General features: G+C 44.9%; 1 protein-coding gene across 2 annotated transcripts in view; it reads left to right on the forward strand.

Moving 5' to 3' along the window:
* The first annotated feature begins 1443 nt into the window (after positions 1-1443).
* Smarcb1 (SWI/SNF related, matrix associated, actin dependent regulator of chromatin, subfamily b, member 1) overlaps positions 1444-27756 on the forward strand; it is a 35315-nt gene continuing 9002 nt past the window's right edge. Inside the window, exons 1-6 of one of the 2 annotated variants that reach the window (XM_003477949.5) lie at positions 1444-1738; positions 5594-5732; positions 7404-7533; positions 11169-11306; positions 13784-13911; positions 21961-22127. In XM_003477949.5, coding sequence (XP_003477997.1) covers positions 1646-1738; positions 5594-5732; positions 7404-7533; positions 11169-11306; positions 13784-13911; positions 21961-22127 — 795 coding nt within the window. In that variant the 5' untranslated portion in view covers positions 1444-1645. The remainder of the gene's footprint in view (positions 1739-5593; positions 5733-7403; positions 7534-11168; positions 11307-13783; positions 13912-21960; positions 22128-27756) is intronic. The other variant, XM_003477950.5, reaches the window with a different exon arrangement.

Below are 27756 nucleotides of genomic sequence, written 5' to 3' on the forward strand. Positions count from 1 at the left end.
CCTGTCTGTTCTCTTTGACTGTGTAGCCAGAGTGGGGAACCTGCCCTGGGCTGAAAACTAGAGTTGAAGCCTCTTTTCCCCAAGTTTCTGGCCCTGGGGCACAGAGGTCAAGCTGCTTCTTGCTCTACTCCTCTGTCACATCTGTAAGGACAGCTGCATTGGCTTCTTACTAGTTCCCTGTTTCCCCACCCCCTCCCTTTAGTTCTTCCTCCAAAGTGATGGTCATTTTATCTGATTATGCCAAAACCCAGCCACATCCCAAAATATTTTGGTCATTCCCACTACTTTGAAAACACACCAAAATGCATGGTTACTACCACCACTCTTTCCAGTTGTCCAGCAGCCCCTCACACAGCCTTCTAGCCCCTTGTGCCTTCTTCGTAATAGAACCTGTCAAGCCTGGTGCATGCCTGTACTCCCAGCACTCTGCAAAGCTGAGGCAAGAGGACTGTGTGAGCCTAGCCAGGCAACTTGCCAACACAGTGACTTAACAAAAACCCTGTCTCAAAAAAATATGTAAAGGCTGGGCATGGTGGCTCATGGTTGTAATCCCAGCACTCAGGGGGCTGAGGCAGGAGGGGTGCTGTGCTTGAGGCCAGGTTGGGCTACACATCGAGTTCAAAGCCAGCCTAAACTACGTAGTAAGGCAGTGTCTCAAAAAAAAAAAATACATATATATGTATATAGATAAGTATCTGTATATACTTATGTATCTGCAGTTGTAATTCAGTGTGAACGCCCTCAATTCAACTGAAAAACAACAAAAAGCACCTATCACACAATCAAAGCTGCAATTTTATTAGACTGAATTGTATAAAATCACCATTAGTGGGCCGTTTTGGCTCGCAACGTTGGGCCAGGGCAGGAATGGGCTTATAGACACAAAGCAAAGCGCTAAGGAAAGAATGGAGAAGATCCTTCAACGCTCATGTGATACACCAGCCAAAACAAATACCACCTGGGTCTTCGAATATTGCCAAACCCTGGAACCTTTGCCCAAGCCAACTCCAACACAGTGTTGCCATTCTGCCCATCCTCACAGCCGCAGAAACGGCTGTGGGATGGGAACTGGGAAATTCGTTCCTAAGAGACCTTTTACCTGGTTGGCCGCACTGCGTTTTCCAGGTGGGGAAATTGAGGCGCCAGCCTGAGGTCACAAAACATGCTCAGGCCACTTAACCTTTCAGATAAATCTTTCCTCCTGGCCTTCAGGCTTTGTTTCCTTTTTTCGCCCCTGGGCTAAGAGCCAGTCCCAGCAGTGAGACTACAAAAGCCACCGCTTGAGTCAGGGAGAGTCCCAGTGGCTATTTCATCCGTGAGTTTTCCGCTCACTAGTCTTAGGCTGCGGTCGGCAGGGGAAGAGAAATTAGTCCCGGCTCCTTTAAGGTGTCAGCCAGTACGCGCCTGGCCTTTTGTTTAGACGGCGGCCGCGCGCGCGTTAGCGTCAACGCCCGCGCATGCGCACTAAGGGAGGCCTGGTCGTCGCGGTGGCAGCTGAAGATCCCGGTGGTGGCGCGAGCGTCATCCCGGCCTGGCCTTTGCCTTCTGGCTTCGGTTCTCCTCAGCCCAGTGCCCTCCAGCCCTGCCCCAACCTTCCTGAGCCCTCACAGCCGGGCCTTGGCCGCCCCCTAACCCTACTGCCGCAATGATGATGATGGCATTAAGCAAGACCTTCGGGCAGAAGCCCGTCAAGTTCCAGCTGGAGGACGACGGTGAATTCTACATGATCGGCTCCGAGGTAGCCCCCGGCGCGTTCTCACCCTCCCAGGCTGCGGCCCGCGGGAGCCCCGGGGCGGGCCTGTACGCCTGGAACGGGAGCGCGCGACTCCATTCATCGCGGCGGCGGCGGCGGGCGCGTGGTTGGGCCTGCGGGGCGTGCCCGGTTGGGCGTGGCCTGGCGGGTGTGGCCAGAGCCTCTGTTTATTTACCCGGTTACTGGAGAATCCTGGACACACCGTATTGCCCGGGTTTAGGATGTCACTTGTCCCATTGTGAACTGGTACAACTCCAATCAGACCCAAACAAAACAGGATGTCAGATTATCCTCTGTGGCTTTTAGGGGGTGGGGCGGGGTGCCTTACAGCTCTTGAAACTTTTTGGGTGTTGCAAATCTCACGTGCACCTCCAGTTCCTCTCTATGAGGTCCTGAACCTCCAGTTACAAACTTGAGGCTTAGAGCTGGCTCATCCAGTTTGTATTTTTTGCCTCTGAGGTGGACGGGGGAGACGTTTTGATCTTTTGTTTATTTGAAGTAATAGGTTGAGAGAAGGATGTTTGCTTTGGGGTGCAAGGTGGTTCCCAGTGGTTGGAGCTGTCAGCAGTTCGGAAAATTGACACCTTGGATATTGATGAACTGATTCTAAATTATTACAGGAGAAGATTCTAAAAATCTTTAATCTTTGTCTAGAAGTGGAAGTGTTTTGTTGAATAAACTGACAGTTGACCTTAGGAAAACCCTACAGTAGGCCTGTCTGTGTAGGTTTTTAGTGAGTATTTAAGTTTTTGGAGATTATTTTAAACTAGCGTTTTTAGGTCTCACAGCAGTACTCAAATTGTTTATACTTCTTTGTTTAAACAACTATGGATATAAAATCCGGATGTGCAAATGCCAAGCAATAGAGTTCCTCATGTGTGGAGGTAAGTGCCAACCCGGGACAGTTTGAGTTGCAGAATGCTAAGGATCACCTCTCTGTGCATCAGTTTTGAACATCATATTGCAACATTTATTCAGGTTTTTTGTTTGATTTGGACAATTGAGCAGAGCATGCTGAATGAAACTTGTAGTGGTCACTGAAGTTTTCAGGACACCCATGAGTCCTGTCTTACCTGTGTCAATTCTGAAACATCAGTAGTATCAAAACTTTGCTGCTATTTTTTTTTTTTTTTCTTGTCTTTTTGAGACAGGGTCTTGTTATGCAGTTCAGGCCCACCGTGAGCCCACTTTGTAGCCCAGCCTGGTCTTGAACTCGCAACGAAGACTGGTCTGGAGCTCTAAACATCCTGCCTCAGCCTCCCAAGTGCTGGGATTACAGGCGTGAGCCACCACGCCCAGCTTTGCCGCTATTTTTTGTAAAAGTTTTATAACACACAAAAACGGCAGGATGGAATAACATTTTCACATTATCACTTAAATGTTACTATTCCAAGATGACTGTCCTGGGGACTGGAACCAGTGCCAATCTGTCTGCCACAGATCAGAGTGGTCATTAGCCAGTAGGCACCTACTTAAACGTAGGCCATAAAAGGAGTTTATAAAAGGGGGAGTTTCAGTATGTGATAATGGGAAGGTGGTTTGAAGAAACCTATACCTGATCTAATGAGTGAAAAAGTAATCTGTTTGAATGAGTGGTACTTTTGAAAAGAAAGCTTTCATGCATTTGGTGGAAGAACTGAGAAACAGCACTGGTTCAGGTGGAAAGAACCTTGGGAGGCTAAGTCTCACATCCTTTACTTTTTTCTGCTCTCTATACAGGAAGTTACACCTAGAACTTTCACATGAAGCTATATCCCCAGACCTTTATTTTGAGATAGTTTCACTGTATTTCATAGGCTGAACTTGGACTTGTGATCAACTTTTTTTTTTCTATTTGGGAATGATGATGCTGGATATCAAATCCACACACGCTCTACCATTGAGCTATATCCCCGGCTGGTGTCATTTTTCTCATGTGTATGAGATGTTTAGATTAAATGTCTGTAACATCTTTCCTTAGGTTCTACAAAGCTAACTAGTCTTTCAGCCTCTTCACTCCTACTCCTCCCTATTGAGTGAAGTAGTCATTCTGAGACCAAAATCAAGAAGCAGTTGGCTCTCTGGGGCCTAGCTTAATAAAAATAACACCTTTGAAAGTAAGGGTCTGTCTCAAGGGCTTAGCATATTTCTGTTCAGTGGCTCCTGTAACAGAACTGGATAGATAGCCCTGGACTCGACTTAGAGGGGTGGAGTGGCTATAGCACACAGACAGTGCTTCTGTGTGATATCCATGAGCTCCCTGGGAGTGCATCTGTAGTTACATTCTTTTCCCTATATCTGCAGGCAGTTAGATTTACCAAGGCAGAGTCATAGAGTTGAGCAGACTATGAAATTTCCAAATTTAGCATCTTCATTTTACATTCAGAAAACCAGGATCCCCGAGGACTAAGGCTGGGGAAAACCAGGAAAGCAAGCCTCATGTCGTGAGTTCTCAAGGGACCTTGGGAGAGGTCTGGGATCTAAGAGCTCTGTAGGGCCTTGATGGTATTGACAGGGGTCTGTATATCAGTTTCTTTTCTTCTTAGTGTTGAGACAGGATCTCATATAGTTTAAGCTAGCTTTTTTTCTTCCTTTTGTTTTTGGAACTAGGGCTCGAACTGATGACCTCACATTTGCCAGGCAGGTGCTTGTTCCACTGAGCTAAATCCCCAGACCTTCAGACTAGCTTTGTAGCTGAGGCTGGCCTCGACTTCACAGAGATCCTCCTGCCTCAGCCTCCCGCATGCTGAGATTACAAGTGTGTGTCCCGCTCAGCCACTCAATTTCTTTTTGAAACCTAATGAAAAGTGTACTTTTACCTCTGACTGGTGATGATACATGCACCAACTAGCAGTGAGGGGTCTGTACTGTCTATGTGGCACATGAGGGATTACTGTGGCTGCTCTTCTCTCATTGTGTTCATTAGCTGTGGTTGTTAATCATATAAAACTTTACTTAGAAATGGAGAAGGATACTTTTAAGAAATATGTACTATCCCAGGTAGATAGAATGGGAAGAATAATGGAAGTGGTTCTTTGTAGGGCAAAGTTCACAGATGTGAAAAAAGAGGAGTAAATAGACCCAAAAGAAAATGCTTCCTAGTCACATGTGGAGTCAGCACCTGGCACTCTGTCCACAACAGCTATAAACCACAATGTGACTGGAATGGTCTTTTCTGAAAAGTAAATAAGACCATGGGATAGCTTTATAAAAACCTTAGGACTAGCTTTCATTTCATGAGGAACAATGTACTTTCAGTATTTGGTACAAACAAGCCAAAACTATTATTTGGGGAGTGATGATTTATATGGCAGTCTAGTGATCTCCGATAAGTGCTATTTAGACTTTTGGGAAAAATTCCTTTGGTGTCCCTGTTTTGGATTTTGTTACTAAAGAAAGCAACACAGGGCATGGGGGAAATTATCCTGCATCTGTCTAAAATTAGAAGACCTTTTTGGTGTTTATTACGTCGTAAAAATATCAAAGTCTGTTCCTTGAGATAAAAGAAGGTCAAAGAAGCCTTGTATTTCTGGAAAGTGCCAGAGATCCTTAGTCCAAATTCAAATCACCATGAGCTTCTCACTAAGCTCTGGAGGTTTCTTACTAAGCTCTGAGGGCTTCCCCTGCAAACATCTGGTCAGGCCTTTTTGGTCCTGTTGTCAGAATGCACAGATGTAGACCAGATGTGCACTGCTATTGAACTCTTGATGTTAGCAGAATGTGTTTTATTAGTGCCAAAAGCTTGGCGCCTGGGGGCCACCTTGAGGCCTGTTGGTTGGACACTAGATTCAGCTGAAGAGGTCCCTTCCTTTTCACGTGGAGATGTGACCCTCATAATGAGCCTTCTTGCTTTACTCATAGGTGGGAAACTACCTCCGTATGTTCCGAGGTTCTCTGTACAAGAGATACCCCTCACTGTGGAGGCGACTAGCCACTGTGGAAGAGAGGAAGAAAATAGTTGCATCGTCACATGGTAAAAAAACAAAACCTAACACTAAGGGTGCGTCTTCACGAGGGTTTGTAAACCTGTTTCAAAACCACTCGCTTATGTCATGAAGATAAAACGTTTTCACTCCAGTGTCTTCACTGCAGCCTTGAGCTTAGGCAGGGAGCGTCCTGGGGTGGGGCCAGCCTTCGAGCACACATATGAGGCTCAGGTAAGAGCGTGGCTCCGGGAGCCATTGGTGGTCCACGGTCAAGCATTTCAACTGGGCCAGTGGGTGCGTGAGCGGGCCCAAGTAGGGACAGTAGCAGGTGCTGTGAAGACATGTTGGTCTCAAAACGTTTTAGGAATGCTGCGATGCTCTACCATCTGCCGTGGGTGTCTCCATAATCATCCTTCATGCAGCTCTAGTGGTGGGTGGTGGCCCAGTCCCCACTCCCCTCTTGGGCTTTCACTGCTTGCCTCTCAAAACACATCCATCGTGTAGCACTTCATGCTAGCAGCCAGTGTGCTGAGCTCATGTGCATGTCTGCTCCGTGTGGCCTGCTGTGTGTCTCGGGCTTGCTAGCGAGTGCCTGACACTAGTGAAACTAGCATGCTTGGGATCATGGCAGCTCTGTGCAGGGCAGAAATGCCCTTCAGATACTGTTTGGGCTTCTGTCAGGAGACACTTCCAGGGGCACATGTGGATATGGATGCAGTGTGCCATTTGGCAGGTGGCAAAACTGCTTCCTACTTAGCAGTTGGGCCTTGAAGAGAGCTGCCCTGGGCCTAAGAGAGAGAGTGAGAGAGAGAGAGAGTGTGTGTGTGTATGCATACAAACGTGCGTGTGCACTTCACAGTCTGTCCTGTTTGGTTTGTCTGTAGGTGCTGCTGTGATTTTGTTCACTGTGGGCAGACTAGGGGTTCTTTTAACGCAGGAGCCAGAGCTGCTTTTTTTCCACTGCTATAGTATTTCCACTCACGTGACTAAAACAGTTTCCTGTGTGTCCCTTCTGCCCCAAGTAGAGCACCAGTCACTAACACAGTGACTCCCTAGCTTTGCTTTCCCTTCTGCAAGTCCCTGGTGAAGTCTTGGTGATGCTTCTGCCTTGTGCCTCGGAGGTACCTTCCCCATAACCAATTGATTCTTCTAGGAGAAGCCAGACTGGGCCCATAGACCGGTAACAGCTCTTGACCAAGAGAAGAGCTAGGGGTCAAGTTGCCATGGATCTGTCTTGTTTTCCAAATAGCACCTCCAGACTGACTTGGGGACAGGAATTCCGGTTTGGTGTGAAGCAGCTCTTTCCAACTCTCTGGGCTCTTGTTTTAAAAGAAAATACTCATCTTTCATTCCATCTCCCCACCTTGCTTCATGTTGCGAATTGCGGTGGTGTCCGACCTCTTCCCACTGGGGTGTTCCTCTGGAGCTTCTTGAGTCCTAGCGGGCTGTGCTGTAGCTTCTGGTGCTACCACCGCCGCAAGCATTTCCTCTGTCCCTGAGCCAGTGCTCTGGAGCACATTAGTCCAAGTCAGTCCCAAAGGAGGCTTTACTCAATAGGACTGTCAAATAAAGCCTTTTGTCCAGATTGCCCGTTTGGAAGAGGCCAGCATTCAGCAGTAGTAAGTTTGACACCTTGCTTTTCCTACTTCCTGCATGTGAGGACCCGATGTGCTGTATCCAGTTGCCTGGCTGCTGTTGCTATCGTCCCCAGCAGGGTAACCGCAGTAGTGTCTCTCCACTTGCAGATCATGGATATACCACCCTTGCCACCAGTGTCACTTTGTTAAAAGCTTCCGAGGTGGAAGAGATTCTTGACGGCAATGATGAGAAGTACAAGGCTGTGTCCATCAGCACGGAGCCCCCCACCTACCTCAGGTAACGTGCTCTTGGCTCAGATAGGCTTCAGGGACACCATAGGATCTCTCTCATACTCAAAAACAGCTTAGGATGAAGCCGAATTGAACTGTCTTTCAGCACTTTATTCACTGTGCTTACAGTTGTCCTTGCTGAGTCTTTGCTGACCGAGTTCCTCTGTCTTTGGAATTCCTAGGAAGCAGAGCCGAATCTTAAGTTCTGGAGAGCGATTAGGAGGAATGTTTTGAAAGTAAGGCTCATATGCCCGAAAAATTAAGTCACAAAAGAAGTCAGCAGTGGATTTGAATGTATGAAAGTGTAGAACCTGAACCATATTGATAGCGACAGTGCTGTCTTTGCCTATATATTCAGATTTATTTAAAAAAAAAAAAACTTGGATATTCTAGTAAATAGTTGTGAACCTGTGGCATGCATGGCATAGTGTGTTGTTTGCGTCATCAAATGCTTAAAAGTTTTGCCATCATTGCTCTAGTAGATTTGGTCTTTTGTTTTGCTTGTTGTTTTCATGGTGCTGAGGATTGAATTCAGTGTTTTATGAGCATATTCTCTAGCACTGAACTACACTCCCAGCTCCCAGCAGGTAAATAAATAAATAAAAGGATGATCCATATCTGGAAAATACAAGGGAAAAACCAAAAACAGGAAAAATGATTATCCTTACATGTAATCTTATTTTTTTAGGGCCCTATGCATGCTAAGTACAAAGTGCTTTACCATTCCTCAAAAAACTAACATAAAGAACTGGGAAAAGTGTGATAGAACTAGAAATAATTTTAAAATAAACTGTGTGTAATGGTACACGCCTATAATCCCAGCACATGGAAGACTGAGGCAGGAGGATTGCAAGTTCAAGGATAGCCTGAGCTACCTAGCAAAGCCCTGTCTTAGAACAAACAAATAGGAGAAAAAAGGATTTAATAGAACCAAGTAAGTTGACTTATTACATGTACAGTGATGCTCTTTGGAAAGTTGTGAATAATAATGGAAACTATGGAGCCAGTGAGCGTGCAGTCTTAGGGAAAGGCCAGCTACTACAGGATGCACCTGCGTGAATGGACTGAGCTGTGACCTTATATGTCATAATTAAATAGACTCCTCCAGTGATGCCTGAGACTTGGCTTACCTGAGAGAGACATACAAAATACCAGATTGTATCTACCTAATCTGTGCTTCTAGCTCAAGAAAAAATGTGGTTCTGTACACAAAAACCAGGGACCGCTAAGGGGAAAAAAGATTATTGTTCAGAGTGATGTGGTTGTGGAAAATCGTTTCTTTCCAGATTTTCTGTCAACTTTGCTGTTGGATTGTTTTGATGACTCCCCCAAGAAAGGTGGCATGCATCCAGCCTGGCCATTGTTGTAGACGTGTGCTCTGCAGATTCTTGTTCCCCTAAGGGATGTGGTAAGAACTTGAGGATGGTTAGACCCTCCTGGGAAGTCACAGAAGGAAATTATGCACACATGGACAGTACTTTTAAGTTTGCACATGTCAGCTGAGAACTGTTTATAGGTTGGTAAATAATTTCTTGATCGTGTCATGTGAGGACCAGCTGAAGGAATAGAATTCTTTCACCCTAGAGGTAGGACGACAGTTGTAGGAGTTAGCCAGGTTTTGAGCAAAGCAACTTGGCTGGCTCCATGCTGCTCAGTCAGCCTGGCCAGGGCCCTGGTGGTATCCCTGCCATAACACACAGTTCAGGCAGGGGCTGGATGCCCTTTCCTAGAGGTCGTGAGAAGATCTTATAGCGAGGCCCAGGTTGGATATCATGATTTAGAGTCTCGTATTTTGTGAACTGCTGAATATGTTATTTATACTTGCTGTGTCTGTAATCTATGACATAATTTGCATTCTTTACTTGAGATGGCTGCCAAATGAGGGACCGGCAGAGCAACCTAGGCCTAGAAATGAGGGAAATTGCTACTAAGATATGGCAGGATTTTTGAAGGATGAGGGATAAAAGCCTAACACGAGCTATAGGAGAAGGATATCCATCCCGCTTCCCCGGACTCATCCCTGGAAGCTGTAAAGAACCCCTATTCCTATGCCCTCCTCCAGTGATGCCAACTCACTTGATCTTGGTAGGGCTTAGAAATCTGCTGCTTAAGATTTTGTGCTCTGTTGTCAAGATAGTCTGACATGGTGGACTCTGGTTTTGCTTCCTAGCTCTTAGGCCTCTGGTATATGAATTCCACATTCCCCATATGTTCCAGGTCAAGGCTGATGAACAAGTCCTGAAATGCAGATTTACTGTGATCCTTGCCCCTTGCATACTGTGGATTCCTCCCTGTCTCCTGTCCTTGGTCCGGGACATCAGTGTTGGAAGTATAAATGGCCCTAGCTTTTAAAGAAAAGAGTCAAAGAGCTAAGGGCCCTCTACCATTTGTGGAAAGAAAAAAGGCCTGCAACTTACTTCCCCCAGGCATTTCCTGGGAGGGTGTTGCCCTGCAACTCTTCACTTGCTGTGAACTGTGGTGGACAGTAATTGCAAGAACTGTGGTGGGCAGTAATTGCTGTATGTATGGGGCCAGTGATTTAGCTCAGCGGCGTAAGCACTCACCTGGCAAGCGTGAGGTCGTGAGTTTGATCCCTGGTACCAAAAAAAAGAAGTATGTACAGGTGGTGGGAATATAAAGGTGGATGTTGTGAGTGGTCTTGCCTTGGAAGATAAACATACATAGCACTAAGTGCTGTCATCTGTCTAACCTGACAGTTGAGCTTCAGTGTAAAATAGTTCTGGGAGTCTCCCAAGAGCAAAAGCGACCTGGAATGCAGGCGGGAGAGTGAGTCCTTCATGGGATGTAAGTTATTCAGATTACTCTGGGTCACTTTCTAGAAGATATTTACTAATTTTTCTTCTCACCTCTACTGTTCTGGAAAGCCAGAGACCAGAGCCTTTCATAGCCCTTCTTAATGGGGCAGGCACATTTAAAATCACAGTCTGCCAGGTGTGATGATACTTGGCAGTAGTCACTTGCTGGGTAGCTTCCTTCTTTTTTTCCTTTTAAGCAGGGACAAATTTATTTGAAAAATAAATAAAAGTGATGATTGAGAGAAAAACTGGCTCTGCAGAGTGAGCTTGGGCCAAATAAAAGAGAAAAAAGGCAAGATAAAAGAATGCCCTTTAGAAGGTGGGACAGGCTATCATGAGAAAGCCAGAAGAGCCGACACTTTCTCAGTTTGTGAGACCTTATGATTGGGGCCTTCAACCGTTTGCCGCACTATCACCCCCACTTCTCCCATGCTGTCTTAAACACACCATGAACCCCGATTCCATATTTAAGATTCTTATCCAGTGTTCACCCCTCTGGAAAGCCTCCCTCTTTGGCCCCTTCGCCTAATCAGGAATGTTCCTTCATGGGTCCATGCCTAGCATGTAGTTTAGTATACCATGCCCAAGGGTTAGCAGCTGACTTGTGTCCTGGGTGGTGTCTTGCATCCTTTTGTGCCCTTTTGCTTGTCCAGATACCTCTAGGTGACAATAAGAGCCTGGGGAGCAGAGCTTCAGAGATCTAGGGGTGCACAGCGATCCTCATCAGGAACCTGGAGGCCTGCACAGTGTCCACTGAATGTGAGTGGAGGCCTGATGGGTAGATGTGGACTTTTGGTCTAACCAGGCCTTTTCTTGTGTCCCCTAGGGAACAGAAGGCCAAGAGGAACAGCCAGTGGGTCCCCACCCTGCCCAACAGTTCCCATCATCTAGATGCTGTGCCATGTTCTACCACTATCAATAGGAACCGCATGGGCCGGGACAAGAAGAGAACCTTCCCCCTGTGGTAAGTTATGCTCCCACGCTAGCATCTACCTCTGTCCTCCAAGGCCTTTTGTTTTTAGTCTCCAGAGAAATCTCCTGTGACCTTGAGTTGTTTGAAATACTATACCAGCACTTCCTATTCTTTCAAAAATTGTTTTTTTCAACTTCTAGGATGTTGTCCCTGGCTTTCCCTGGTCTTCCTGGCTCTCCCTGCTTTGATCTCACTTTTTCCCCTCCCTTCCCTAGCACCCCAGTCCAGCAGCTGGGGACACAGTCCCTGGACTTTCCTCTGCCCTCTGTTTCTCAGTAGCTGGTCACAGCCAGTCTCAGGGTTTCATATGCCATCTGCAGGACTCCCACTATGTCTGTTCCTTGTGGCTGCTTGGACAAACCATTGTAAAGTGGGTGACTTTGAGCAGCACAGATCTGTTCGTTTACAGGTCTGGAAATCTGTTTCACCAAGTCAAAATTGGGTTATAGGCAGGACGAGTTTCTTTCAGGGAGCAAGTCTGCTCCTTGCCTCTTCCAGCTCTGGTGACTGTTATATTCCCTGCTTGTGGCCATATCGCTGAAGTCTCTGCTTCCATAATCACATGGCCTGTTTTTTTCTATGTGTGAAATCTCCCTGTGTTTCTCTCTTAAGAGGACACTGAGTCAGCTGCCATGGCAGCAACCTTTCTCTTAGCTATTGTGGCAGCTATGGCAAGACAGAAGTTCACATCCAACTCAGGGAATTTTGTAATTCTTTTTCTCAGGGTTAAAAAAATAAATAATATATATATACATATAATAATATGTATATTATATATATATAAAAGGTCTGGGGATATAGCTCAGTGGTAGGACATTTGCCTAGATGTATGGGGCCCTGGCTTCATCCCAGTGCCACACAACAAAGCAAAACAAAGCCCTGCAATGTAGTATCTGGCCTAACTGGACAGTCTCAGAATCCTCTTAGTCACATCTGCATACTCTCTTTTTTTGGGCCACATGAGATAATAGTTGCAGGTTATGGGACTAGGACACAGATATCTTGGTGGAAGGGTTTTCAGGCTTCTGTACCCACATGTGTATCTAAGGCCTAGTCTCCCCATAGTGCTACCTCCACGTCCTCAGCCACACACTGCCTTCAGACTTCCCCATCTCGAAGTTTGGCATCAGTCCTCCTTGCTCAGACCAAGAGCCTGGAGCTCTTTCTTACTGCCTTCCTTTTTCTCATGTCACAAGTCCAGTCTTAGCAGAGTCCTCCCTTGCTCAGCCCTCCAAATTCCTGGAATTGGCCACCCTTGGCCAGCTACCTGTTGTGTCTTGCTGGGTGCACCCAGCTCATCTCCTTGCTATGTTCTCAGCTCTGCAGCCAGCATGGGCCTCTTTGCCCAGGCAGATGGGGTAACTGTGAAGAATCCTTCGGATTCTGGTCACACTAGAATGTGTGGCCTTGCATAATGTGGTTAGTACTACTGTGCTCGGCTCAGAAGCATCGGCCTCAGCTTGCTGCTGTCACACCATCCAGACTCCTCCCGCACTTAAATGCAAGAGCTCCCTCCCAGCTTCTTCAGGCCTCACCCCATCCTCCCTCTGCCCCGCCTCCTTCCCCAACCCTCCCCGCTTCCCTTCCTTCTTTACCTCCACCTTCTTCTTTCCTCCCGACTTTCTTGCTTCCCTCCTTCCGTCATCCCATCTCAATTTAGCTGTCACTTCCTCTTTTTTAATGCGGCTCCCACCCCTAGCATTCTTGCCACTTCCCAGAGCAGCACTCATGTTTGGCACTCCAAGTGTTCTCCTTGCTCTTCATCTTCTCTGTTCCACAGATGACTTGGGTTTCCTCTGTACCCTCTCACCAACCTGCCTGCTCAGTCTCTGCCCTCTTTGTTTTCTTGAAGTACAATACTCCTTTGCTCAGAATCTTGGTTCCCTCTGGGCAGGAGCCTGCTTTGAAAGGCCGAGATGGAGAACCATCAGCACCTCACCTCCTGGCTTTGCAGAGTCTCTGGGACCTCCCGCCTGCATGATCTCTCTGCCGGAAGCAGTCTGTTGGCTGCTTCCTGGGCAGTCCCTCCATTCTCCTGCCCTTGGCTTTTGCGTGCCTATTCCTTTTCCTTAAATGCTCCTTTCCTTTCCTAGTTTTCTATGACAGTCCTTCCCACTTTGGCCTTGAGTCTCCCACTGAAGTACACGGAGGTCTTGTTCCATTGCCTACGTCCACAGCTTTCTGTCCCTTCCCTGTGTGCCCAGGAAGCATACAGTTCTGATCTGTCAGAGCATGTTCTACAGATATCCTGATGCTTGTCATTTATGGCCCCTGCTGTTAGGGTTAGACTGTGGCTTTGTGACCTCTCCTCATGTCATCTGTGTGGCTTACGTGGTAGGTGATAAGTCCCTCTAGGAAGTGTCCTTTCCCCTCCAGCCACATTTGTAATGAACTGAAGTGTGGAGGGAAACCGGCCCTGGACACAGGGACCCATAGTGCTTTGGCTGACCGTTGCTGTTTTATTTTAGCTTTGATGACCATGACCCAGCTGTGATTCACGAGAATGCCTCTCAGCCGGAGGTGCTGGTGCCCATCAGGCTGGACATGGAGATTGATGGGCAGAAGCTGCGGGATGCCTTTACCTGGAACATGAATGGTATGGGCCGTATGTGCAGATAGCCTCTTTTCCTTCTAAGTCTCCTGTCAGACAGACCTGGGTGTGACATTCAAGGTATAGTGGCATGGTTCTTAGGTTTGGACTCCAGGTTCGTCCCGGTTCTTCTGCTGTTCCCTGTCCCTCATGGGCTGGGCAGATGTCTTAGTCTGTTTTCTGTTGTTCTAACAGAATATCTAAGACTAGGCAATTTATTAAAACAAAACAAAAAAAAAAATACAGTTCATTTTGATTCATTGTTCTGGAGGGTGGAATGTCCATGCTCAGGCGGCCACATCTGGTCAGTTTGCAGTGAGGATCTCACATTGCTTCAACTCATGGAAGTGCAAGTAGGCATGTGAGAGAGGGAAAAGCCAAGGAGCGCAGTTGCTCTCACAGTGACTGAACTGGACGCGGTTTCACATGAGGGAGGGATAACTCCCATGAGAAAGGCACTCTCCCTTCGTGGGGTCTCCCTCCCGTGAGCGCTCCCAGTAGGCCCCACACCCCAACCCTACTGTACCGGGGCCCAAGCCTTAACATAAATTTTGGTGGGAACAAACCGTTGCAAATTGATGGTTCCAAGTTCCCGCCTCCCCAGGTGAAGCTGGGTGGCCCAGGAGACTGTCATGGCAGGCTGCTGGTCCACATAGTTATGACAGCAAAGGTGCTTCTCAGACCCGGTTCAGCTGCCCAGCCCATCCACATTTCCACGTCAGTCGTGCCCACCACCCTGTTCTTTCACGGGGAGTCTAAAGACAGGACTTGTGTGCCTAAGTCGTGGGCAGATGCCAACCCTCTGGCCTCAGGCTATCTTAACCTTCTCAGCGCAGATGTAGAGAGAAAGGTTAGAAGATTGTATGCCCCAGAGCATTTACAGTGCTTCTCCGATCTGAGGAGGATTTTGTATATGTTTATTTTTTTCCTAAATCTGTTAGACTTGTTTTTCTCTCACAGTTCTGGGGCTTATACCAGGGCGTCCAGCGTGTAAGGTTAGCACTCTATTCCTGAGGTATGCTTCAGTCCGTTTGTCAGGCTTTTTATAATGATCATGTTGATATTCAAACAAAAAAAGAACATTTTTTAAATCAGCAAAACCTCACTGTTAATATTTTCAGTTTTGCCTTTTTCTCTTTTAGTCATTTTCTTTTTTTTATTGGTACCAGGGATCGAACTCATGACTGCCTGCTTGCAAGGCAGGCGCTTATGCCGCTGAGCTAAATCCCCAGCCCCACTTTTAGTCATTTTCATATGCAGACATTAGTATAGTGCTAATTACAGAGTAAGTTTTGGAGTTTTGGCCTTTTTTTTAAATCCCACTTACAGGTGTCTTCCTTATTTCTTTAGCCTTCATCATTGTCGCAGCATTTCTGTTGAGTGTCAGTGCCTTACTTTGTTAAACTTGCTAAAACTCGATGGCAGATGGTATAATTACTTGTGGTATTTTTCCCCTCAAGGTGGGAGAGACGTCTGAAGGGTGTGGCAGCAGAGGTTCCAGGAGGTTTTGTTGAGTGTAGGCATGAAAGATGAGGTAAAGTGGTAACCCCTCAGCCAGCTTGGGGACAGGGCCGCACATAGATGCTGAGCCTCCTCTGGTGCTAAGCATTGCCAGTTACCTTTGCAGAGTTTTCCACTTGCCTCTGCTGGCTTCTGTCATAGTTTTATTAATTCCCCAGCCCCTTTATTTCAACCCCTTGGAGTCCAAGACCTTATTTTTTTATTGCTGTTTTCCTCATAGCACTTACTGAAAAACTTAACTGTCAAACTTATTGTCCAAAGTTGATCAGCATACATATTGTCTTGTTATTTATTTATTTTGGGGATGTTTGAGATAGGTCCTTGATATGTATTTCAGCCTGGCCTTGAACTCACCGTGTATCCTTGGCTGACCTCAAACTCACAGCAGTCTTCCTGCCTCAGCCTCCTGAGTGCTGGGATTACAGGCATGGGCCACCAAGTCCAGAATGTCTTGTTATTTTCCTTTTAACAACACTTGGAAAGTTTTTATTATTTATTCCCTCATCCTATTCCAGAAAGGATTTAAGACATTACATAGGAACAATTGGTCTGGAAGACTAATTTAAATGAAAAAGAAATAGGAAAAACTTGAATAAAGAAAATGAAATTATGCAGTGTAAGAAAGAGGCCAGTGCTGTTGTTCATACTTAGTTTGCAGTGGGTGTGCATTGGTGGGAGGTGGGTGTAACACTTAGCATTTTAGAACCAGGCAGAGATGGTCAATGATTGGTTTTACAGTTCAGAGTGTGGTCAAGATTTGTGTTAGCCTGTGACTCAAAAGAGGTAGAATCATACATAGTACTTCAGTCTGAGGCAGCCTTTCCCCAAAGCCTTCACGAAGAAAACAGGGTATGACATAATGACACCAGTATCCATCCATGACTCCACCATGAGCTTCGTTCCTGAGTTTCCTCATAGGAATCCTCATATAAAATACAACCTCCGGCCAGGCATGGTGGTGTATGCCTATAATCCCAGCACTGGGGAGGCTGAGACAGGAGGATTGCCACGAATTTGAGGTCAGCATGCACTACATCGTGAGTGCCTGTCTTTAAAAAACAAAAAAACTCCACTCAGTGACTCAATGTAATTTCTTGTAAACATGTAGAGAAACAAAACTGTGTTCTGCAAATTCTCTCTCGGCTTTCTCTGGTGGTTAAAAATGACAAAATAGCTGAGCATGGTAGTAGTTGTAGTTGTAGTCCCAGCACTCAGGAGGCTGAGGCAGAAGGGTAGTCTTAAGCTCAAGGCCAGCCTGGACTACATAGTGAGACCCTGTCTCAAAACACAATAGGGAAAGGATGTGGCAGAGTGGTAAAGCACTTGCCTAGTACGTGTTAGCCCCTGAGTTCAGTCCCCAGTGCTGCCCCGCACCCACCCAAAATTGATGTGTTATGTTTTTGGTCACATTTGTTTACTTTGAAAGTATGAAGCCAAAACAGAACTGAAAGGAGATACAAACAGATTCACAATTATATTAGAGACTTCAATATCCTTCTCTCAGCACCTCATAAAACTAGAAAGAAAATCAGCAAAATGATAAAAGAAATTGAAAACAAAATCAACCAACAGAATCTGATTAGCATTTATAGAACACTTCAACACAGCTGAGTATGCATTCTTTTCTAGTGCCCATGGAAATATACCATATAAACCATATGTCATAAAAAAGCCTCAACAAATTGAAGAAAATTGAAGCCAGACAGGATGTGTTTTCCAACCCCAATAGACTCTCATACTTGCAGACTAAACGAAGACACTTTAAATAATTCATGGTTCAAAGAGGAGGTCTAAAGGGAAACTTAAAAATATACAAGGAGCCAAGTGAAAATGCAACCTTCTTAAAACACGTGGAATACAACTAAAATAGTGTCATGAGGAGCATGTACGTGTAGCATTGGTGTGCACATTAGAAAGTGCAAAAACTTCAAATCAGTAGTCTAAGCTCTCATCTGAAGAACTTGGGAGCAAAATGAAACCAGAACCAGAAGAAAGGAGTACATGGTAGAGAGAAGAGCAGAAGCAATGAAATTATAATTAAAGAGAACAGAAAATTAATGAAACATAGCTGATACTTTGGAAGATCAATAAAACTGACAGCCCCTAGCGAGACTGACATAGGACTACAAAGAACAGATGTCAAAAGGAAGAATCCTACAAACAGCGCTACACAAATAAATCTGACACCTTGCACACAATGATTGTTCTTTACAAAGCACTAAATACCATACCTCACCCAATATTGACCCAGACATATAGCCGGAATTGCCCTACAACTTTTTTTTTCTTCTTTTGTACAGTGTTAAGGACCTTGTGTGTGGTAGTCATGCACTCTACGAGTGAGGACCTTGTATGTGGTAGTCATGCACTCTACGAGTGAGCTGTATATCCCCAGCTGTGCCCAATACCATTAAGGAAATAGAAGGTACAGAATATATAATTTTAAGTAAAGCTGGGCAAAGTAGCACATGGCTGTAATCTCAGCACTCTGCAAGCCTGAAGCAGGAAGACCACAGGTTCAAGTCTTAGTGAGATCCTGTTTCAGTGTAGAAGACTTTTTAAAGTGCCGGAATGCAGCCAAGTAGAAAGGTTCTGGACTCAATTCCCAGTACCCCATCCCCGGAATATATGATTTAACTTGCAGTTTCAAGAGCATAGCCCCTGCTCCTGGTCCTGCCCACCTCCGGATGGCATCATAATGACAGAAGTGCTTGCAAAGGAGAACACATGGCAAGTGGAAGCCAGAGATCAAGGAGAGGCCAGTATTGTTCTTATATTGAATTTCTGAGATCTTGATTATTATATACCTGGCTATAGCTCTGTTTTGGTTGTAGGTGGCTGGAGTTCTGTATGCCTCATACATCAGAATATCATTTCCTTTTCCTATGTTTGGGAAATTTTCCTTAATTATTTCTGTGAATAGCCTTTGTAGTTCCTTTGTTTGGACCCCTACTTGTTCATTCACATTCTTTATTCTCAAGTTCTAGATCCTCTTGTCATCTTCTAGCCTTTGTATTGTTACTGCTTGCTTCCTTGTTATTTTTAAAAGTTTTTCCTTTCATAATCGTACATTGCAAAACTGTCCTCCAGTTTGGATAATCTATCCTTAATTTCTTTCAAGCAGATTTGCCATCTTTCCCTAGAGTTTTTAATTTCCTGGTATCTCTTTGAATCTGCTTCATGTATTCTATATTTTGTTTATATTCTTCATCAAATGGTCCTTCCTCTCCTTTGTTTGAGTTCCTCCTTCTGTTTGTGTCTGCTTCTTATATCTTGCTTTACTTGACTAAATATTTCACTTTTGAACTTGTCTCTGAGGTCCCGAAGATATCTCTTTATGTCCACTGGTGCCGTGTCTGATATTGCATGTTCGCTGTTCTCATTCTCCTTTGTATTTACCTGTTCTGGGTCAGTGTTCTTAGGGTTGGGGACCTGGGTACTTTTTCTTGTTGCTTCCTCTTCCCATCTTTTTTGTTTCTTCCAGGAGGCCCCAGTTTCTTTCTTTGTTGATTACAATTCTGAAGCCTGCTGGCTAGGTGACCCTTCCCGCGGCAGTGTGCTAGTGAGTTGCAAACAGAGGCAGTGTATGCTGGCCCTTCCTCTCCAGATCAGTCAAGCTGCTGAGGCCTGTACTGTATTACTGTGCACCGCCTTCCCTCTGGATCAGTCAAACTTCTGAGGCTTCACTGTGTTAGTGTGTGCCGCCACCGTAGGGAATTGATTTTGGATAACCTATTGGGTCTCAGCCAGGTCATGTGACCCAGGCCTAGCTCACTCCACCAATCTCATTCAGGAAGAGAACTACTGACTGAAGTCACTGCTGCCCCTTGTAGTTGGCAGTCCTGCCCAGTCCCAGAATGTCATCCACTGGAGCCCCCCTTTATGTGGAATGGCTCCACTCCCATCACTCACCACAGATCCATGCAGGCTCCCCGCCAGCTCAGCTGTCCATTTGTCTGGCCAACCCCCGACCTCAGTGTGACTGCACCTCCAATGAGTTCAAGCAGCAGGACCTCAGACTGTTCAGCAAGTCACCCGCTGCGGCGGGAGCACTAAACCTTTAGCTGTTCCAATAATAGCACTGGGACTGTATGTTTGATTGGTTCTTCTCACCTTTGTTTCTTCTTGGGACCAGAAAATTCAACTCCCTCTGTTTGGGGCTTCCCATGAATTCTAAGTTGACTATCTCAAGGAGCCTCTGTAGCTAGCTGTTATCTATCCACCATCTTTGCTCCGTCCCCAATACTCAGGCCAGTATTGCTCTTATATAACAACTCACTGGAGCGAGAGAGAGAGAGAGAGAGAGAGAGAGAGAGAGAGAGAGAGACAGAGAGAGAGAGACAGAGAGAGACAGAGAGAGAGAAAGAGAGAACTAATTCCCTTAGTAAGATCAGCATTGATTCCTTCAAGGGGAGGATTCCCATCAATCTAAACATCTTTCATTAGGCCCTGGATTGAACCCAGGAACTTGTACATGCTAGGGAAGTGTACTACCACTTAGTTACATCCCAGAATCCCTAGGCTGGACTTGAACCTGTGACTTGCCTCAGATACTCCTATAATTCAAATGCCTGGGGTTACCAGGCATATATAGCTCAGTGGCATAAATGACTGCCTGGAAAATGCAACGTCCTGAATTCATCCCCAGTACGAAACAACAATGAAAACAAAATAATCAAATACCTGGGATTATAGTAGGCCCCACCTCTTTTCTTTTTCCAGTACTAGAAATTGAACCCAGGAGTTCACGCATACTGGGCAAGTGGTCTCTCTGAGCTACACCCCAGCCTCGCCTCTCCTGTCCTCTCCTCTCCTCTCCTCTCCTCTTTTTTTTTTTTTCAGACAGTCTTTTAAGTTGCCCACATTGGACTTGAATTTGTGTTCTTCCTGCCTCAGCCTCCCAAATACTGGGTTACAAGTGTGTGACACCACAGCTAGATAAACCTTTTGTTTTGTTTGAGATAAGGTCTCATTGTGTAGCACAAACTGACCTCAAACTCACAGCAGTTCTGCCTCAGCCTCCTGAGTGCTAGGATTACAGGTATGTAGCACCACACCTGGATGGATAAACCTCTTTCTTTGTACTTTCCTAGCCTCTGTTGTTTTATTACTGCAGTGGAACATTGCAGTAATGTAGTATGCAATGGTGCGTACCCTGATACAAAAATTCACCTTCAGAGGATAATAGACTTCAATATAAAATACAAAACTACAGAACTTTTGGGAAAAAAAATAGAAACTCTTGGGTATCTAAGGCTAAACAAAGTTCTTAGCAACAGTGTAGTCTGTAAGAGGAACTACTGAAAACTGGTCTCCATCAATACTTTGCTTTACAAAAGGCCTCTATAGAAGTATGAGAGAAAAAGCTTCAGAGTGCAAGAAAATATTTGGAAATCATATATCTGAAAAAGGACTAGAATCTACAATTTGAAATTCATCACTGAAAAAGATGAATTACAACATGGGCAAAAGACATGAAAAGATTTCACTGAAGAAGATAAACAAATGGCCAGTATATCGGAAAGATGTTCCATCTTGTAAGCTGTTAGGGAAGTGCACATTAAAGCTATAGTATCATTCCACAGCTAAAGTGGTGACCACACTTGTGAGGTTGTGGAAGAGTTGGGTCACTCATAGACACTGCTGGTGGAAATGTAAATGGCTCAGCTGCTCTGCAAGAGTTTGGTAGCTTTAAAGACCAAACATGCAACACCTGTACCCCTGGGCACATATCTCAGAGAAATGAAGACTTCTTTTTATGCTAAAGCCTGCTCATGGATGTTTACAACAGCTTCATTCACTAGTCAGAGCCTGGACACAGCCTAGATGCCCTTCAGTGGGTAAATAGCTAAACAAAATGCAATCCCTGAATAGTGTGGAATGCTACTTATCAATAAAAAAGAAGTAACAGCTTGGATGACTGGAGAATTTCACTCAATGAAGAAAGGTAATTCCCCAAAGCTGCCTCCTGTATGGGTCCATTTAGCCTTCTTAAAATGATAAAATTACTGGGGATATAGCTTAGTGGCGTAAGTATCTGCCTGGCCAGTGCAAGGTCCTGAGTTTGATCCCCGGTACAAAGATAAACAAGAAATGATAACAGTTATACAAATGGAAATTGGTTATTGCCAGGGGTCGAGGTGGGGGTGGGCGTGGGGTGGGAGGGAAATAAGTGTAGCTACAGAAGGGCAGTGTTCGTGGTCCTGGTGGTGATGGAAATGTGCTGGATCTGGACTTTGCCAGGTTCCTGGTTACCAGGTTATACCTAGTTTTTAAGATGTTACCACTAGGAGAAATCCCAAGGCCATAGGAAAGGAGATACTTGTGAAATGAGGGTCAAAAGGAAGGATACTGGTTAGGTGCCTCCTCCTCCACTTTCAGTGTCCAGGAAGGCCCCCTTCAGCTCCAGTCATCCACATCCACATGTGGGAGACTTGGCAGGTGAGGAAAAGAGAGGAACCAAAGGCTGGCCTTAGCACGAGGAGATGATGTCTTGCAATCTGTTATAATGCTTTGCCTCTCTCCTGATTTCAGAGAAGCTGATGACTCCTGAGATGTTTTCAGAGATCCTCTGCGATGACTTGGATTTGAACCCACTGACATTTGTACCAGCCATCGCCTCTGCCATCAGACAGCAAATTGAATCCTACCCCACAGACAGCATCCTGGAGGACCAGTCTGACCAGCGTGTTATCATCAAGGTAGGTGGCTCCTGGCCTTGAGCTAGGGGACAGTGTCTTGAGGAACATTGAGAAGACATTGAGGCCCTGGCAGAAGCATATCATTGGATGGATTCCATGCTGTAGACCAGGGCTTTTGGAAAGGCTTATTGCCAGGCAGCATCAGATTCTGCCCCTGGGAAGGGTGGGATTGATCTCTCAGGTTAAAGTGTCACATTTTAGGGAGATCCAGGGATTGCTGCTGCAGCACTGCCAGGTGCCGAGCGAAGCCAGGCAGTGCAGTGGTGGTAAAGGCAGCTTGGTGGGCAGAGCAGGGAAGCGGCCAGTAACACTGCAGTCTTCTAGTGGGGCTGGGCCGGACAGGGCATATTTAAGACTGAATATTCTGTTGCATGTATGTAACACATTGTATTGTTCCTTCATCTCTCAGTGGACACTTGAGTTTCTTCTGCTTTTTTTTTTTTTTTTTTTTAAGCTGTGGTGAATAATACTGCTATAAGCATGGATGTGCCAGTATCTGTATTCCACCTTCCAATTCTTTGGGAATCCCAAAGTAGAATTGCTGGATCATATAGTAATCCTGGTTTTGTTTTTGTTTTTTTTTGGTACTGGGGATCGAACCCACAACCTTGCACTTGCCCGGCAGGCACTTATGCCACAGAGCTAAATCCCCGGCTAGTAATTATGTTATTAATGTTTTTGGATTTTTTTTTTTTTTAACATTTTAAGTAACCATCTTTTTTCTTTTTGTATCAGGATTTCAACTCACAACCTTGCGCTTGCCAGGCAGGCACTTATGCTGCTGAGATATATCCCTAGCCCACTACCAACTTTTTCACAGCAACAATGTAAAAGGTTTTAGTCTCTCCTCATATTCACCACACTTACTGTTTTCCCCCCAATACTGAAGATTGAATCCAGGGTCTTCACTGTGAGCCACATCCCCAGCCCTGTTTTTCCTTTTTTTGTTTCGAGACTAGTCTCATTAAATTGCTAAACTGCTCAGGTGGACTAGAATTTGAGATTCTTCTGCCTCAGTGTCCCAAACTAGTGAGGTTACACTTTTTTTTTTTTTTTTTTAAATAGTGTAGCTGGGCATGGTGTCGCATATGTGTAATCCCAGTACTTGGGAGGCTGAGGCAGAAGGACCGCTGTGAGTTTGAGGGCACCCTGGGCTACATAAATGAATTCAAGGTTAACCAAAAATAATAAATAAATAAGCCAATCTAATCGGTGTGAAGTAGGATCTTACTGTGGTTTTGATTTGTATTCCCCTACTGATTAATGACCCTGACTATCTGTTCTTAGCTTATTGGCTATTTGTGTATCTTTGGGGAAATGTCTATTCAAATCTTCAGCCTATTTTTGAATTGGGTTTTTGGTTTTATTGTTGAGTTTTACATGTTTTCTATTCTAGGTATCAGTCGTTTATCAGTTGTGTAACTTGTATTTTCTCATTGTGTGGGTTTCAGTTTTGTTAATGTCCTTTACTGCTCTCTCAGTGCTAGGGAGTACATCTAGAGCCTCATGCATGCTAGACAAGTGTTCTACCACTGAGCTACAGCCCCTGCCCCAAAAGTTTAATTTTGATGGCATCAAATGTTTCTTTTTCATGTGTAGCTTATACTTTTGTAGTCATCTTCAAGAAACATTTCCCGATCCAGTGTCATGCAGATTTTTCCCATATGTTTTTTTGCTAAAAGATTTACAGTATTTAGATCTTAAGTTTAAGTTTTTCATCTTGATCTGTTTGTGTTTGTTTATTGTAGTGCTGGATTGATCAGGGCCTTGTGCATGCTGGGCATGTGCATTACTGCTGAAGTACATCTCCATCCAGTCCCCGTCATCTGTTTTGATTTAATTTCTGTACATGGTATTAGCAAAGAGTCCGGTTTCATTCTTTTGTGTATATATAATGAGTTTTTCCAGTGTCATTTGTTGAAAATACTGTCCTTTCCCCGGAGAATGTTCTTGGCACACTTGTGAAACATCATTTGACCATATATGTGAGTGTTTATTTCTGGACTGTCTATTCTCAGCCACTGGTCATATGCCTGTCTTTATCTCAATTAGCACATTGATTTGATTATTACAGTTTTGTAGTAAATTTTGAAATTAGGAATTACGAGTTTTCTAATATCATTCTTTTTCAATATTGCTTTGGGTGTTCAGGGTCCCTTACGTGCCATATGAATTTTTTTAATTTTAATTTTTGTTATTACATATGCAGTACATAATAATTACATTCATTATAAGGAATTCTTTTTATGTCTCCGTCACCTGCTCTCTCTATTCATATGAAATTTTTTTATGTTTATTTATTTTGGTACTGGGGATCAAACTCACAACCTTTGCACTTGCTAGGCAGGCCACTGAGCTTTTTTTTTTTTTTTTGAGACAAGATCTCACCATGTAGTTCAGGCTGATCCTGAACTCAGTATGTAGCCCAGGCTGGCCTTGAACTCACAGCCTGTCTCAGCCTCCTGAGTGCTAAGATTATAAGGTGTGCTTCATATATAGGAATTTTAAGGTGGATTTTTTTTGCTACTTCTATAAACATTGGAATCACTTTTGGTGGTACTGACATCTTCACAGTATCAAGTCTTCTAAACCATCTTTCCATTGATTTATGCTATCTTTCTTTCATTTGTATCATTTCTTTCAGCAATGTTTTATAGTTTTGTATGTCTTTCACCTCATTGGTTAAGCTAATTTTGTGTATTTTGTTTCATTTTGGTTTGCTTTTGGTTTTTTGAGTCACCATCTTACTATGTAGGTGAGAGATTAACCTCGTGCTCACTGTGTAGCCCAGTGCCTTGGTTATTTTTCTCCTCTCACCCGGCAACCACAATTTAAAGGAGAGAAAGTTTATTTTGGCTCGCAGGGTAGGTTTTCAGTCTGTAGTCTGCTAATTCCAAGGCAGGGCAGCATAGCAGAGGGGAAGGAGTTCATGCATGGGAGGCAGGAAGCTGAGAGTGAATCAAGGGAGGAAGAAGAAGAGATACATACATCTTTGCAGGCCATGCCTCTTCCCGCCAGACCTCACCTCTCAGCATTTCATCCAGCTGTCAGCCCATCAGTGGGTTTGTATATAAAGTCATCAGAGATGCCTACCACACGCTGTGACCCAGTCGCCTCCCAAAAGCCCCACCTGTGAGCATGGGAGATAAACCACAACGCCCAGACTGGCCTCCTTAATGCTGGAATTACATGCGTCAACCACTTCACTCCGCTAGTACTATTTTCTTTCTTTTTTCTAATGTTGCTTTTCATGAAGTTGTTCTGATTTCTTTTTTGTAATTTTTATTGTTAGTGTACAAAAATTCAGCTGGCTTTTATGTGTTGATTTTATATCCTTGCTACTTTGCTGAATTTGTTTATTAATCTTTTTGGTGAAATCTTTCAAGTTTTCTGTGCACTAGATCATATGTCTAAACAGAAATAACTTTACTTCTTTGATTTCAGTTAGATATATTTTACTTACTTAGGTATTTTCCCAAGTGCTTTGGCTAGAGCACACTGTATTAAGTAGAAGTGGTGAAACCAGGTACAGAGGAAAATTTTCAGTCTTTTACCACTTACATATGAGATTAACTCAACATAAGACTTCCATTACAGTGAAGCAGCTTTCTCCTATTCCCAGTGTTTCAAATATTTTTATCATGAAAGAATGTTGAATTATGTATGTTGTGGAATCTTAATATATTGCTGAATGCAGTTTGCTAGTATCTCATTGAAAATGTTTGAGTCAGTGTTCATAAGAGATTAGTATCTTGACTTTAGTCTTGACTTTCCTGTATGTGTGTGTGTCCATGTGTCTGTGTTTTACTGAAAGTTTAAAACCTTAGAGAAGCTCAAAGTCTTGTGACTGAGCTATATCCCAGTGCGTCCCCTCCCCCATGTTTTTGATTTTATTCTGTTTTGGTTTTGTTTTTTGGAGACAGGGTCTCACTGAACTGCCCAGGCTGGCTTGAACCAGTGACGCTGCTTTTCTTACTCAGGGGAGTTTTTTTCGTTTGTTTGTTTAAGTCAGAGTCTTGCTATGTAGTTCATGCTGGCCTCAAACTCACAGTGATCATCCTCCTGCCCCAGCCTCTTTAGTGTTGGGATTACAGGCATGCGCCACCATGCCAGATGTTTCAGGAGATTTTTTGATACTTTATTCCATCATTTCCTTGTTCATTAATACTTTGCTTTTGAGAAAATTAAGAATCTGTTTACTTTAGCTCATTTTTGTTTCACATTATTGCCAGCTAGCAGAAAGGGGGCATAGTTTAGAAGGAAAGAGATACCAGGAGAGAGAAATGGAGGTGCTGAGGCTAGTATATGCTGCTTTTCCTGTGTCCTCAGGCACAGTCTGACAGCGCTGGGGTCTCTGTCTTTGTCTTAAACCTTGGTGCGGATGCAGGTGTAGGCCTAGCCCTGCCCAAGCACATAGTTCCAGATGGGTAGGGTCAGTTCCATGTGGGGTCCTCATGAGAGTCCAACACTCCATATCCAGCCTACTGCCCCGACATTTTTTCAGAATTGACTCATTTTTTTTTTGTTGTCTTTATAAGACTCTTGAGTCAGCCATACATAAAGTTGTCCCACAGCTGAAAATCCTCCAGGGCCACCACCTGTTTCCCTGAGCAGAGGCTTTTCTGATTGACCCTCTGATTTGTCTGTAATCCCCACCAGTGGGGATGTGAGCTGTAAGCCTTTGGGAAAGATTCCTGCCCTGCTGGGGCTGGACTGCCCGCTCTAGGGTGGACACAGCCAGCCTGAGGAAGCCTGTACTGCATGGGGTGGGGGCACTATGTTCATCTGGCCAGGGCCCTTGTGAGCATCATGACCCTTAAGACAGTGACCCATTTTGCAGACAAGGAACTGAAGGTCACACTGAAGGGTCCCTGCTTGTCTGGATCTCAGAAGAATTGGGTATTTCCGTGAGGACATTCTCTTTGTCTTGTTTGGGACACAGGATAGAGGACAGGAATCTTTGCAGCAGTACCATGCGAGGAATGTCTTTTTCAGATTTTCTTGGCAATGCCAGCACCAAAGCCCACACCTGGCCACTGCTGCCAGGGTACCTGGCCTGGGTTGGCTCCACTCACTTGCAGGGGATTTGGCGTAGATAAGCAGGAGCCAGGCCTGCTCCATGCTTACTGGGCAGGTCCTGGCCGAGCTTACTGTAATCCAACTGCTCCTCACTAACCACCAGTGGCAGTGTCCCCTCTGCCCAGAAGTAGAAGCTGCCCAGCACTCTTTGTGGAAGCCAAGCCCTTCTCAAGTCTTTGCACTGCTGCGTCCCTGTGTGGGCACGCCTCCCCCAGGGAGTCACTTGCCTGCTGTCTGGATTAATTCCATTTCTTCCTGGAAGACCACCTTCCCTCACCCCCTCGTTTATTACTTAATGATATATAATAAATACATTCACAGTGGGGAATTAATGTACACATTCCACATTTTGATCCTTTTTACTTCTCTTCCTCTCCCTCCCATCTCATCCATCTCCGGCTCCCCTTCCATCTTCATGTAATCTTTCTCCATTTCCTATCTTTTATTTTGCTCCTCCTACATTTCCCTCATAGCCTCACACTTAGCACTGTCTGACACACCGTGTGTTCATCTCCTCATTTGTACAGTGTCTTTCTCTCCCTGACCCACA

This window comes from Cavia porcellus, unplaced genomic scaffold (genome assembly GCF_034190915.1).
Source record: "Cavia porcellus strain 051 isolate PalLab524CR breed Dunkin Hartley unplaced genomic scaffold, mCavPor4.1 scaffold_16, whole genome shotgun sequence".
NCBI classification, from domain to species: Eukaryota; Metazoa; Chordata; class Mammalia; order Rodentia; family Caviidae; genus Cavia; species Cavia porcellus.